The sequence below is a fragment of the Cryptotermes secundus genome, unplaced genomic scaffold (assembly GCF_002891405.2).
Source record: "Cryptotermes secundus unplaced genomic scaffold, Csec_1.0 scaffold355, whole genome shotgun sequence".
Lineage (NCBI taxonomy): Eukaryota > Metazoa > Arthropoda > Insecta > Blattodea > Kalotermitidae > Cryptotermes > Cryptotermes secundus.
In genome coordinates, this window is record NW_019737088.1 from 1775297 (window position 1) to 1790137 (window position 14841).

Consider the following 14841-nt stretch of genomic DNA (forward strand, 5'->3'; position numbering starts at 1 on the left):
TTTTATTTTGTCTCAAATACGTTTATGTCCTGGTTTAGTTATTATAGTATACCTTGATTAAACGGAAACCTGGCTTCAGCGGAATTTTTTTCTGGTCTCTTTGAGATTCTGTTTAAGACAGGTTTTATGAGGGGCGTTCAAGTTTTAAGGTCTCCGATTTTTTTTCTCAGGACTGGGAGCAGATAGACACATGCGGTTTAGTTTAAAATACATGTGCACTCTTTGTGAATGCGTGACAGAGATGGCAGCACTTTACAGCACATAGAACTCTAGTGGTGGCGGCGAGGGTGAGGAGTGTTTTTGATACCTAAAATGGGGACGTTTTCATCACAAGAACAGTGAGTAATCATTCGTTTTCTCCACTTGCGTGGTGTGACACCCATTGAAATTCATCGCCAGTTGAGTGAGACGTGTGGTGATGGTGTCATGAATGTGAAAAATGTGCGTTTGTGGGTGTGACAGTTCAAAGAAGGCCGAACGTCATGTGACAACGAACCAAAACAATCTCGGCCTTGCACCAGCTGGTCTGACAACATGGTCGAGCGAGTTGAGAAAGTTGTTTTGGAGGATCACCGATTGAGTGTGGAAAACATTGCCTCCAAAGTTGGCATTTCCGTGGGATCTGTGCACACAATCCTGCATGAAGACCTGCGAATTCGGAAAGTGTCCTCCAGGTGGGTGCCATGAATGCTGGCGGATGACCACAAGGCTGCGTGCATGGCAATTTGCCAGGCGATGTTGACACGTGATGAAGGCATGAATGGGACTTTGTTTTCATCAATTGTGACAATGGATGAGACATGGATGCCGTTTTTCAATCCTGAAACGAAGTGCCAGTCAGCTCAATGGAAGCACACAGACTCACCGCCACCAAAAAAATTTCGGGTAAGTGGCAGTGCTGAAAAAATGATGGTGGCCATGTTTTGGGACAGCGATGGCGTAATCCTTACTCATTGCCTTCCAAAGGGCACTACGGTGACAGGTGCATCCTACCAAGTTGTTTTGAAGAACAAGCTCCTTCCAGCACTACGAGAAAAATGGCCGGAAAAGGCTGCACGTGTGCTCTTTCACCAGGACAATGCACCAGCGCATCGGGTGTATGCGACGCAGAAGTTTCTTCATGAAAACAACCTTGAAGTCGTTTCTCATGCTTCCTACTCATCTGACCTGGCTCCTAGCGATTTTTGGCTTTTCCCAACGATGAAAGACACTCTGCGTGGTCGCACATTCACCAGTCGTGTTGCTATTGCATCAGCGATTTTCCAGTGCTCAAAACAGACTCCTACAGAAGCGTTCATAGCGGCCATGGAATCATGGCGTCGATGTTGTGAAAAATGTGTATGGCTGCAGGGAGATTATGTTGAAAAGTGACAGAAGTTTCAAATTTTTTGAACGACTATTGTGTGAGGAAAAAATCGGAGACCTCAGAACTTGAACGCACAATGTACTGTACATTGATGGGATGGACCATAGTTGCATGTTACTTGGTTAAAAATATATTAGGAGGGGCAAGCATATGTACATGGTATCATAAGACTGTCTTCTGTTATAAAAATAGGCTGTAAAGGGTCATGACTTGCAGTCTATATGTATGGAATCTAAAACATATTTATGTGAAAGACTGCTCCCACAAGTGATGAAGTTTCACTGTATACCAAATTTTTACTCTCTGTGCTTAATCCTTTCACAGTTATCATATATATCTGCATGTCAGTGTCCTGGGGACAAAATAAATCTGATTTTCCTTTAAAAAAAAAAGAGAGGTTATGAACAATACTCATATGAATGTGTATTGAAGGAAAAGTGAAGCTGAAACTAAAAGTTTAAATATGCAATATGATGAATATGCATATAAAGTAATGCAAGAAAACAGGACCCTGAAGTACCTATCACATATAATCCTGGAGCAAGCTAAGAACAAATGGAAAGACTAATGTAACTTCTGAACATCAGGACACATTTCAAGCAGCAAATCTTTGTGAAGAAAGAATAAACAATGCTTATTACATTTCTGGTCTCATTTTGGTTCTCTGGTATCAATCCTAAGAGTTCTGCTTTTTTTGTATTTTTTAAGCAAATAGGATGAACCAAATGTGCTTATCATAGCCTTCCTTCAGTGACCTATTTGAAGGTACCATCTCAGACGTTGTTTGGAGAGACTGAGGAAAGTCACAGAAAACCTGTCACAATGGTCTGCATCCTGGCCAAGATTCAAACCATGTACTGTGTACATACAAGTCTAAAGCAGTACTTCAAAATCAGCCCTTCAGTAAGATAATTCATGAACAGTATGCAGGTAAGAAACTGGAACAACATAGTAGTGGTCTATTTGAAGGTACTAGCCTGGCATTCACCTGTATGAACTGGGGAAAACCATAAAAAAATAGAAACTCAGGATAGCTGGTAATGTGCCAGGAATTCAAAACAGGAACCTCGCAAAAACAAGTCTCGAGTGCCGCGATATCACCACCTTGTTCAAAGGATCTGTTGTTCCCTCGTGTCAACATTTCTGTAGGTCCTAGCTCCCTGTATAGTGCTGCAAATGCTTACTCTAGTTTACCTTTTTATTGACTTTACCCTAACACCTCATGTTGAACTGATACACCATAGGGTAAATGGTAATCTGATAGTGTTACAGTTCCATTCTACAAACAGCTTGAGGATGAGAGAAACTTCCTCATCCTCAAACATTTTAAACATATAGGTTATGCAGTAAAACGCCAGGTACTGGGTCAAGATTCAACTCAAAAATGACATAGCTCTCCTACCCATTTAATCACAATGTTGAATACAGTACAGATCAATAATGTATCAAAATAGGCAGATAGGCAACTTCAAATGCTGCAGTGACATGAGTGCATAATCGGACGTTTAAGGATTTCAGTTGTAGCTGAGAATAACTCATTATCACAACACTTTGACTCTCTCAACTGTCCATCAACAGAAAACCATCTACCATTTTCATTTAATATCTGTTAATTCTTATGTAATACCAATATTCCTTGTAAATGTCCTTCTCTTCTATTTATCAAATTATGCCTGCTCTTTCATTCTGTTTAATTGTGAAATATTTTCAAATTTTTAATTACTTTCTGATATATGTTACACAAAATCAGATGGACAAGAATCATTTTGGGCAGGCGGTAGCATAGTTGGTTGAGCCACTATGCCACAAGCCGGAAGGTCGCAGGTTCAAATCCAGATGAGGTCATTGGATTTTTTGTCAATTGACCTAATTCTTCAAGCTGCACTATGGCCCTGGGATCGACTCAGCCTCTTAACAGAAATGAGTACCAGGAATATTCTTGGGGGTAAAGGGCAGCCGACGCGTATGACTGACAACCTTGCCACCATATATGAGCTGATTGTCTAGAAAATGTGGGAACGTCAACATCTCACAACCCTATGGGCCTCCACGGCCTGGTACAGGGATACCTTTACTTACTTTTTTTTTTTTTTACCAGAATCATCTTACAAACAAAATGGGCAAGGGCCACTTACATCACTCTCAAAGCAACCATATACAAGCCAAGAAATGAAGAGCTACCTTAAGATTTACAACAGCAGATAGGTATCTCATTAAACCCACCAGGGCAGTACTGGAGCAACAAGGATGATTGATACTACAAATTACTGGTGAGTTAACTTTTCATACAAATATGGGATTAAGAAGTGAAAAAGGTCACCCATGTTCTAGTAATTACAGCAGGAACCAATCCATAGATGAAACAAATTTTGTCTGGTGTCACGCATGCATTTTAAGCTTTCTACGGTCAGGTTCTTCTTATCCACACACATGACAAACACTGGACTTGTATATTATAAAACTATATCTTCAGCCTTTCTAGTAATAATATAAATCCCATTACTGCCAAGGTGAAATCTGGCCACCAGCACCAAAGGAGGAGGAGATTTAAATCACTATTCCAAATGATAGAGATTAAATACTGGCAGAATTCCAGTGCACATACTTGGTCTTTAAATTATTAGAGATTCACATAAAAATTACAATCTGTGCAATGATATCCGCATAATTGTTTATAGCATGTGCTAACCCTGGAAAGAAGAAACAGCACACAACATATATCTCAGCTGCAAACTGCAACAGATCCTTTTTAAGTGAAAAGTTTTTAAACTTTTTCTTGTCTGCAGGCATCTGCACCATAACATGACAGAAGCAGAGAATGAGGTTATTAGGGATGTAAAGTCTCCTTTCTCTTCAGCACTGTAAATCATTTTTAGAATCTCATGCTGGCATTTATATCCAGTATGTTTACATCATGATCAGCTCTTTTATATTCAAGTCATACTGTATGTCACATACCCCAGTATCATTTAAAACTGTACACCTGAGGCTCTATTTTAGCACAAAATGCTTTTCCCAAGAAATACAATTTTGAAACTACCACAATTCAGGAGTGGAATTTTTTATGTGGTCCAGATATGATCTTGAATTTCAAGCTAATCATTACTACAATGTAAAAAAAATAAATAAACAGGATTCTAAAATTGATTTAAACCTAATTCAAAATCAGAGAACATAAGATACATACACTACATTAAGTCTCTCCATCAGCTGTGTCCACTAATTTAATTTCTCAATTAAAATGGCAACTTCTTCAAAGTGATGACATTTCAACTGTACCAATATAAATGCTTTGGTTACCTCAGAAACTACAAATACACATACAAGTCTCCAAACCTGAGTACAAATTATTTTATACCATGGAACTGACTGAACAGTATGTGTTAATAAACTTAGGGATAAGTTAAAATAAATACATGTCTCCTAGAGACGAAAGATATTCACACCTATTGTCAACAAGCCATGGTCTTAGAATGTACACCATTATTACCAACTACTTCTTTTATAATACAATAACTTACGGACTAACAACAACCTGTGGGGGGAAGGGGGCCATTCAGAGATTAATTTTCATGAAGCTCTTTCATACACAGTAGTAAATGACACCACAAATTTCTTGAGGTGCCTGAAGATAACGGAGGACAGGCAAGGAAAGTTTCACAAGTTCTGAGGAAACACTTTAAGTTTACTTTTTACAACGAGTATTTCAGCATGGTGTTTCTCATTTAGCAATCCATGGCTCACTGCTAGCCTGCAGATTAATTTATCTCAGTCTGCAAAGTTTAGTTTGCCACATATATAATTCATAACTATCAACGTTTTTAATTTGTTATTTCTTTTTTGTGACAAAATAGTTGGTGTTGAACATTACTACTTTTCCCCTCCTACCATTGTTTAACAGAGTGACTAGTCAGAAGGTGAGGAAATGGATACCAACAGTTCTGTCTTCTGGGATTTAATGCTATGTACTGTAGTTCACTGAAAGTCAACTGATGTTTTGGAGGAACATTTCACCTCCATCTTCAGGGTTCAAGAATAAGCCAAGCAAGAAACCAGTATGAAGCAGGTACAAGCATTCTTTGACCCTGAAGATAGAGGCAATATGTTCCTGTTAGTTGACTTTCAACACACTACACAACATTATATCCCAGAACATATAACTCTATATAACCACAGCTGTGAGAACCTCAAATCCTAAAAAATTGACACCAAATTTTTGGATTGGTCAGTATATACCTCAGAAATGCAGAGGCAGAGTTGTGTACAAATCTTAGATTGTTGGAAGACAAAGGTGTATGACAAGTTATTTTATATATCTTTGTAATTTTAATTGCAAATGTTTAGTGTGAATGATGATGTATCTTTCTTTTATCCCTCTGATTGCCAAGCCCCACCATTGAACTACCTGCTATGGCTACTAAGGCTGCTTGGGGGTTAATTCAACTGTGCAAAGAGACCTACAGTACTTCTTCAGATTACTTTAAAATGACCATAGGCATTATCTAATATGGAACCACACTCTTTTATCTGAACATCAGCATATCACACTTGGTGCGACTTGGTGATAGAAATGCTGTACTAAGTGATTAACAAGCTTATCTCTTTGGCTGTGGAAGTTTCAGCCATTCTAATTAGCTTGTGGTATGCAAAGGGTTAATGTTTAACAAATACATTAAATTTTATATTGTAAATACAAAAGTTTTAATTTGTTAGTAATAACTTGAATTATAGACTACTATTTGTAATATACAATGTGAGAAATAGAGAACCAGTCCTTGGGAAAGCTAGTCGTATTTTATCAATCCATGAATTACAAAATGATGGGAACCCCTGCTTCAGCAGATGACTGGCAGAATGTGACAATTACTGCTGATACATTCATGTTCAGACAACTTGATCCCTATTTCTTTATTAAAACTGTCACAACACAACTATATTCAGGTCAGTGCCAACTTTGGCTCTGCTACATGTTTCGGCTATTAAAAGCCATCATCAGGCAAATACATGGTTAACTACTGTTACTACGGTAACAGGCAAGTCAACACTCCTTTTCCTACCCCGCCAGCGGTGACGTAACACTTTCGGAGCATTGCCGTTGCTACGGTAAAAGGCCAGTCAACACCCCTTTCCCCACGGTGACGTAACAAGGGATGGCACAGTTGCCACGTAGCCGTAAACAACTCCCGGCAGTGAAGCCCAGCAAAGCTGGTAAACATGCGACTAGGCAACAAGGAAGCAAGGCGTTTTCCCGTTGTCCGGCTGAGGGTCTATAAGAGAACTGCACTGCCGACGAAGACAGTTGGAATCTAGCCATTGTAGCGGAAAGAAGAATACCGGAACGTGTGATTAGAAGTTATAGCGTGAGAAGCAGATGCTTGGCTCACAAGAGAAGTAATTGGGAGTGTGTGACACAGAGACACTGGTATAGCTCCCGTACCGTACTGTGAATACGTGTAGACTACTGAAGATAGAGTGAATAGTGTGTGTGTGTGTGTAGGGTTTGTAAAGTGTGTGAACCCGTAACATTGTTGTAATTAATTGTAGCCGAGACTTGTAGGTTGTTAAATAAACCAATTAACAATCTGAACGGCGTCTTCAGTGGCAAAAACACGTTGCAATATATACACTACTGAGCTGCAGTACTAGTAAAATTGGATACAATAATATTAATTATATTAAAACACTTGGCATAAAAATACAATAAATTAGACTATATACAACAAGAATAAAATTCTTCGAGTGATGCTTTACATCATCGAGTCAGTCATTGTTTTTGGATTTTGTTGTGTTCTCACGGACAAATTGGAGTATTCTATATTTTGTGTATATATAATAAACTGTTTTGGAGGCTCATGATGTAGATGTAGTAATATTAATGTTAATTATTTAGTCAGTGCCTCATCTTAAATTAATAACATTAATTAACATTAATATTACTACATCTACATCATGAGACTCCAAAACAGTTTATTATATATACACAAAATATAGAATACTCCAATTTGTCCGCGGGAACAGAACAGAATCACAAAAACAATGACTGACTCGATGATGTAAAGCATCACTTGAAGAATTTTATTCTTGTTTTATACTATAACTTTTGTTTTATATAGTCTAATTTACTGTATTTTTATGCCAAGTGTTTTAACATAATTAATATTATTGTATCCAATTTTACTAGTACTGCAGTTCAGTAGTGTATATATGTTAGCCGTGTATTTGCCTGATGATGGCTATATGTTAGCCGTGTATTTGCCTGATGATTGCTTTTAATAGCTGAAACATGTAGCAGAGCCAAATTAGGCACTGACCTGAATATAGTTGTGTTGTGATGGTTTTAATAAAGAAATTGTATATGATAACACAACAGGATGCATGAAATGAAAACTTGATCCCTGTCTGCCTACTGGAATTAGTCTGCCACACTGCAGTAATGCACAATGCAAGGTGTATTCTTTAAAACAATATAAAATTAAATGTATGTGGCAGATTTTGTTCACATTTACAGCATTCATCTTACAGCATATCTAATATGTTCACAAGAGTGGTATCTTGTGAACCTCTTCTGTGTAGGGAAAACTGCTGTCATAATACTCAGAAAGATGAAGCAACTATTAGTCTCTTTTAAATTTCCTTTTTCTTCCTGTTTAGTTTATTGAGATACATTTTCATCTGTCATGTTGCATAACATGCCATTTTGCTATAGAATGATCAGATATATCTATTAAGAAATATATGAAGTATAAATTTTCAAATTGGGCCCAATACATAAATCAGGGAACTGTGTTCGCACTACAGATGTACTAACAGGAACATAAACATCTGACTTCCCCGCATGGCCAATGGTATCACAGCAATCCACAATTACTGCCTCCAGAGTAGTACACCTTCTGGATTTCTGTGCATGACTCAAATGAATGATAATGCACTCAGTGAAATGAAACAAATTTTGCTTTTTATGCACCTGATTGTCTTGTCTTATGAGAACACTATAAAATGTGTAAAAGAAAAATCTCGTGAAACAGTGATCATTTAAAAATATTAAAAAAGAGCTGTCCAGTGTATGAATCTCTAAGTGATTACTTGTGTGTTGCTTGGCTTATTCTTTGAACCTGAAGACAGTGATAATGTTTTCTTCAAAAACATCAGTAAAGTTCTATTGGGCTACATGGCATCATATCCCAATAGACAGCACTCCACTTTTAAATGACTGGTTCAAGATGTACCTTTTTGCCATAAAACTGTTTTGAAATCTTGCTATATAAATCCTGAGGTGAAATACATACATACATGGCTACTGTTAGGAGTTCTGTTCAAGAGGAAACGCTAATATATTTGGCCAATGGGAACTGAATTTGGAGAGAATACAAGCTTTGTGCGATCACACACATGGCATGCCAAATTGGTGGCAGTACAGTGCTTTGACATTCCCTCACTGAAGGACCTCCACATCAGGAATATCTGCTACTGATTTTCAACCAAGTCTCATACAAATCTGAAGAGTTGTCACTCTCCACAATGTCTCTGTTTCTGCACTGGATATCCCTTCTTTATCATAACCACCTCATCAGCTCATTTCTTCCCTTGTATTTTGAACAGAGGTTCAGATTTCTCTGTCCTCAATTCATATTATACGGTTGGCACTGCCACTTCTTAATATATTATATATTACATTCTAAATGTATTAATTACAACACCTTCAAGGAAATGGAGCTCTGGGTTTCTCTGCAACAATGTTACATATCTAATCTGAGGAAAGTGAAGGTAAACAGACACATAACAAAAATAATTAGAAATATACATAAATATGTCAGGATAAAAGACAGAGAAGCAGCAGCAGAGATGCATTTTGTGAGAGCAGTGGCTGAATTCTGATGGCTTAATCTATAAGCCTAGTGTTAATATTGAAAAAGAACTGAAAAGAGCCTATTTAAATATGAAAGTAAGATAATATCATATGGGGTGTTTGCAACACTTAGGAAGGACAGAAAACCATATATCAAAAGAATATTTTACACCAACTCTCACGAAGGGGAGACCCAGGCTATACACAAATGTTATGAGGAGACCAATTCTATACTTACATATGTATTATACATTTTAAAATGAAGCAATGTTATTACGTTTCATGACTGAATTTTGAAGGGTTTTAAAACAAAACCTTAAAAATTTGGAGTCAGAACAGTCTAAACAGCCCAATAAAAGGTGACAGCATAAGAGCTACAAGATGCATATAATAATTTGAGGCAATAAAAATGGAGAAGACTGAAGGAGGAAAGCCCACCCCACTGAGTGATGACGGTGATGAATCTATATGTAAATTCATAGTTAAGTTTCAGTTATAATGTACTGCATTTTCCAGGCAACCCTTGTGGCTGCACCAGAAATAAACTGTGTTTCAAAATGACATAAGGCTGATTGTTGTAGGTCTCACACCTTCAAGCAGTAATAATAGCAGTACAGTCAGTACTCCTCACATTATGATCTTGCCCATGAAAATGATAACAAGAGACTCTTCAAATGACCCGAAGAAAGAAACTACGGTATGCTACAGCGATATATATTACAGAATTAATGTACCCTACAGGATATCAAGTGGAGATATTAGCTAAAATATACATTATTATTATTACAATAATAAAAATCACACTATTACTGTACTTCTCAATTAAAGCTTATTTAGGTTAATTTCTTCTGCCAGCAAACCTAACTGTATAAATATTATCTTCACTGGATTTTTAAATAGGTATCTGAAATTGATGTACTCTGTCCTGTGTATTTCATCAAATACCCATAATATCAAATATATATACTTTGCTGTCCAATACAGCATTATTCACATACAAACTGAATAGCTCTTCTACAGAATGAACTGACCAACCAGTCAACCAACCACATAACTACATGGAGCTGAGTCTTCCTTGAAAAGCCAATAAGATGCTTGGTTATTCAAGAAATTCTCTGCCTTTTATAGAACCTGAAGGTTCATTACCATGTCCACAAGAGTGTACCACTGGTCCATATCCTGAGCCAGCTAAATCCAGTCTTCATCCTCCCATCCCATTTCTTAATGGCCCATTTAAGGGATTACAATTTGATGTACTGAGTACAGCCAGTAACAAGTAGTTTGCTTTATTGACCATCTTTTATGCTTTGTCAATTTAGTTATGTTAAATATACCAGTATTCTTGGGTTTTATTGGGTACTTTTCCGAATTTCTGCTTTAATAAGTGCTTTTATCTTAACCTTTATCAGCCGGGCCATTTAAATTCCGGTAATGGCCGCGGGCCAGAGTTAATTTAAATGCCCGCCATTGTAGAGTAATAAAAATTGTAATCATGTTATTCAAAACGCTGTGATTTCTACAATTTTTGTGATAAACAAACCAAATAAACGCTACTTTTATCTAGAAAGAATATAGAATCACCTATTGTAATTTACAGATTTTAGAATCTGTAAAAATTGTTACATTGATTCCAAAAAAAATTTTCCCCAATTTTGAGCATCTGTCCACAAAAATGCATAGAGCTTCTGCACAAAACGTTTCTGCAGTATAAATGCATGCAGCTGACACACTGTCTATATTTTATCTGGCAATAGGAGAGGAAGTTTATGTTTCCAGTGCACATTCTCCAGTCAAGTTGGCTTACTGTATACACGAGTGTGGGGAGTTCTTATCCTACTTTGTCCTTATGAAACTCTGTCTGTTTATATGTCAGACTAAATACACAGAGGTACTGTTCTTGGAATTTCCCCTCAATGCCCCTTGCGTTCTCGTCCCTTCAGAATCGACTGTACCGCATTCTGAATGGTGAGATTTACGAGCGGCCTCTCAATTTCGGCTTCTTCCATGCAAAATGGGGCCATGGTGCATAGTTGAAATTGCGATGTTTTATAAGCGTTACGAATAGAGAAGACCACTCGCCATCACTGGCCTACTTCTGCTAATAGAGACTGATGTCGTGTGTGTGCGCTTTGCGTGGAAAACAGTTACATACGGACAAAGTGCATGAATTGCGACGTTGGACTCTTCATTCAGTTACATGCAACATTCAGTTAGATGATGCAGGAGGGAAGACAGTCTACTTATAAAGTTGGTGTCCAAAAATAATGTAAGTAGAACAAGAATTTCTATCTTAAAATTAGATTTTAAAACACTGTGCGCACGCGTGGACTGCGAGTCACCATACGGTGTCGTTCGGCCACTCGGCTTTACTTTAAAGGTCCCCATACAGTGTCTTTCGGCTCATAAAGGTTAAACATATTTTCTGCATTTAATGTAAGAACTAAGTTTCACATCCATAAAAAGCAAGCAAAATTACAGTTTTGTATATTTTAATATTTAATATTTTGATGACAGATGCAAAGACAAAAATTTTGAAATGAATGATAGCAAGCATTCCCCAACATTAATCTGCCCTTGATATCTCTGTGACTGCAGTTTTGATTTGTTACTGTTGTTCCCAGATGTTTGAACTCTGAGAATATTGCTTGGCATCATATCCAACACCCCTCTTTCATAAGTAATTCCTCTTGTAATCACAAAATAAAAGTACAAAGTAATTTGAAAATTACATGTGCACTCACAAGAAGCCTTGAAAGAGGGCATACCTAAACAACAATAATCCTCCTGGAATTAAACAAAAAGTAATAAAGTTTATGAGAAATGCACATAAACTTGATCTAAAACTTTAAGAAACTACTTGAGACATGTGGACACAAATGGTAGGGTAATATTAAAATTTATTCTAAGGAAGCAGGATGTGAGGATGTGGACTGGATTTAAAGAGTTCAGCATAGGGTTCAACAGCAGACTTTTTTGAACATGATAATGAACTTCGGGTTTCATAAAAGGTGGGGGATTTCTTAAATAATTAAGCAATTATCAACTTCTCCTGTTCTATGAGTTAGTTAGTTAGTTAGCCCTGCAGATATAAAGACTCAATACTCAATACAATGCTTAAAGAAACTCGTGCATACTAACAACTTGCTTGAGTTACTAACACAGTTTTTACTTAATGTAATGTAGACAACCTCAATTAGCTGCATGAGGATCCTGTGATGTGTGAATCATCTGGAGTCAGTTTTAGTGTTATTATATTAAAATGGCACTATGAATATTAAAATTTTATAAACTTAACTTTGTTGCTTTTATAATATATTTCTGAAAATTAAAGTCCTACACTTGTCTTACTGACCACAGGCACAATCATATGTGTAACATTTCTGAGTTCTGTAAGTTCTACCTCATCCACAGTGTCCATTTTTGCCATTCATGCACGTAATTGGGAGCTTGACTTTGTACAATAAATATTACAAAATTAATATCACACAAGAATGCCTATGGTAAATGGCCACAGACAATGAAGAGTGGTCGTTTTTCTTAACAAGTTCCAACTTTAACTTGTATTTCATTCAGGGCTCAACAAATCTCATGTTCCGGGTAACCACACTGCTGAACATTTTCACCATAGCACCTAGCATATGTTGGAGTATTGTTCTAAAATTTTTCTACATCCATATAAATTTAGGGCAGGCCTCTGTGTAAGTGGCAGTGAACCTTTGGTTCTGCAAAATGTATGGAATTTCTTGACATTTTGGTGACTGTCGCTTCTCATGAAGGACTCTGCTGCACAAGGTTAATTAGTTATTTAATACAAATATGTAAAAGGTATACCTGCATCCGGAGGGTGCATCATCATCATATAAGTATAATGACATAGATCATTATGTCATCATTAGAAAGTTACAATATTCTATTTTTAACATACTGTGGGAACTAGAAACACTCTACTGAAGATCTTACAAAGCACATACATCTTTTCTTCCATAAGATTGCCTACTTGAGGTATGATATACCCTTATGAAAATGTTATAGACATACAACAAGTGCAAGACTATCATTTTAACTGTAACTTCAGCTGATGGCATAACCAGAAGCCTCTCTGTTCGAAGTATATCATCAGTAGGCAGAAAAGCAAAGAACACAGTGATTCATATAATTTTATGACCTAAAATTGAACACAGCCAACACACATGTATATTATGGACACTTCATTTATGAGTGGTTATTGTAAAAATCTTGCTCAAACCACAAACTGACTGATGCTTTGTACATGCATCTGAGTGTCTCTAATGAAGGCAAAGCCTGTTGAATTTTATTACATATCACAGTCTGATAAATAGTACAGGGTTTGCACAGAAAATTACTAAAATATGTGTCTGTCCTAGTATGAAATTTATATAAAAACAATGCGCAATTCATAGCCACTGAACAATAATAATCATTTCTAGAGGTGGTACCTAGAACTACAGAGAATTTGTCAAGACCTATTTCAGTATTTCTGAATTAAATCTCTGAATGTATTCCCCAGAATTCTTAATTTACACAATATGGATATACTGTTAATATGTTTCATTCCTAAAACAGTTCTTGTACAAAAAAGAAGCACAAAATCAAAAGTCTGTATGAAAATAAACATCCCTATCTACAACACCTGGTAGCATTTACTACATTATATTGCAAATCATTTTATTCTAGTATTGCTTCCTTTTTTACTTACATTTTCTTAAATAAACTCTAGGTCAAAATAAGGTACAAAAGCATCACATATTCAATTCTTGCTTACAATATGATTAAAAATTCATTTATACATCAATGTTATTTCTAGTGGCAGTGATAGTAGCTACATTTCAGGTTCTTCAAATCACTACTCACCCCTTAATGAATGTATGTTTGTGGTCATGGTTTATGTGAAATAGCGGTGTGCTTCCCTTGTGACTTCCTCTGACTTTTTGCTTCAATCCTTTCTCGCAGCTTCTGAATCAGCTCATTCAATTCCGCCTGCAAAAAAAAAAAANACTGAATAACTAACACCCATAACACTGCCATGTGATAAGGGTTACTACAAATTGGGTTTGGATTGGTAACTGGATTTACCGAACATTTACAGATTGTAAATGTAAGTAACTACAGTGTTATTGCTAATTCACACACTCTGCAATTCACTACAGCATGCACTAAGTCTCCTCAGTCTGCTGTGTCTAAACTGGTTGTTGCCTGGTAACATGCCCCATTGGCTTTTTTTTTTTAATTTGCTTAGTGGGGGGTGCAGTCAAACTGGGTCCACTTGGCATGAAGGCCACTGATTGGTCTATTGCAGCCTGCCTGGGTGATTATGATGGTGAATTTGGTGGAACGAAAATTGGCAGGGGAAACTGAAGTACTTGGAGAGAACCCGCCCTAGTGCCACTTTGTACACCACAAATCCCACTTGACCAGACCCAAGATCGAACCCAGGCCGCCGCGGTGGGAAGCCGGTGACTAACTGCTTGGGCTATGGCGTGGCCTTGCCCCATTGGCTTAGGTGTCTCAGCTTGTGTTCTGGACACATGTGCTCGCCGACTGGTGCTTATCTCACAACAAGCTACACAGTGACTTACAACAATGGAGGCTCCTTTGCCTCACACGCCTC

At 37.2% G+C, this 14841-nt stretch overlaps 1 protein-coding gene across 1 annotated transcript in view; it reads right to left on the reverse strand.

The window, feature by feature from the left end:
• Nucleotides 1-11481: 11481 nt before the first annotated feature.
• LOC117282757 overlaps nt 11482-14841 on the reverse strand; it is a 61567-nt gene continuing 58207 nt past the window's right edge. Inside the window, exon 22 of the mRNA XM_033753674.1 lies at nt 11482-14210. Within this exon, the coding sequence (XP_033609565.1) occupies nt 14109-14210 (102 nt within the window). The 3' untranslated portion in view covers nt 11482-14108. The remainder of the gene's footprint in view (nt 14211-14841) is intronic.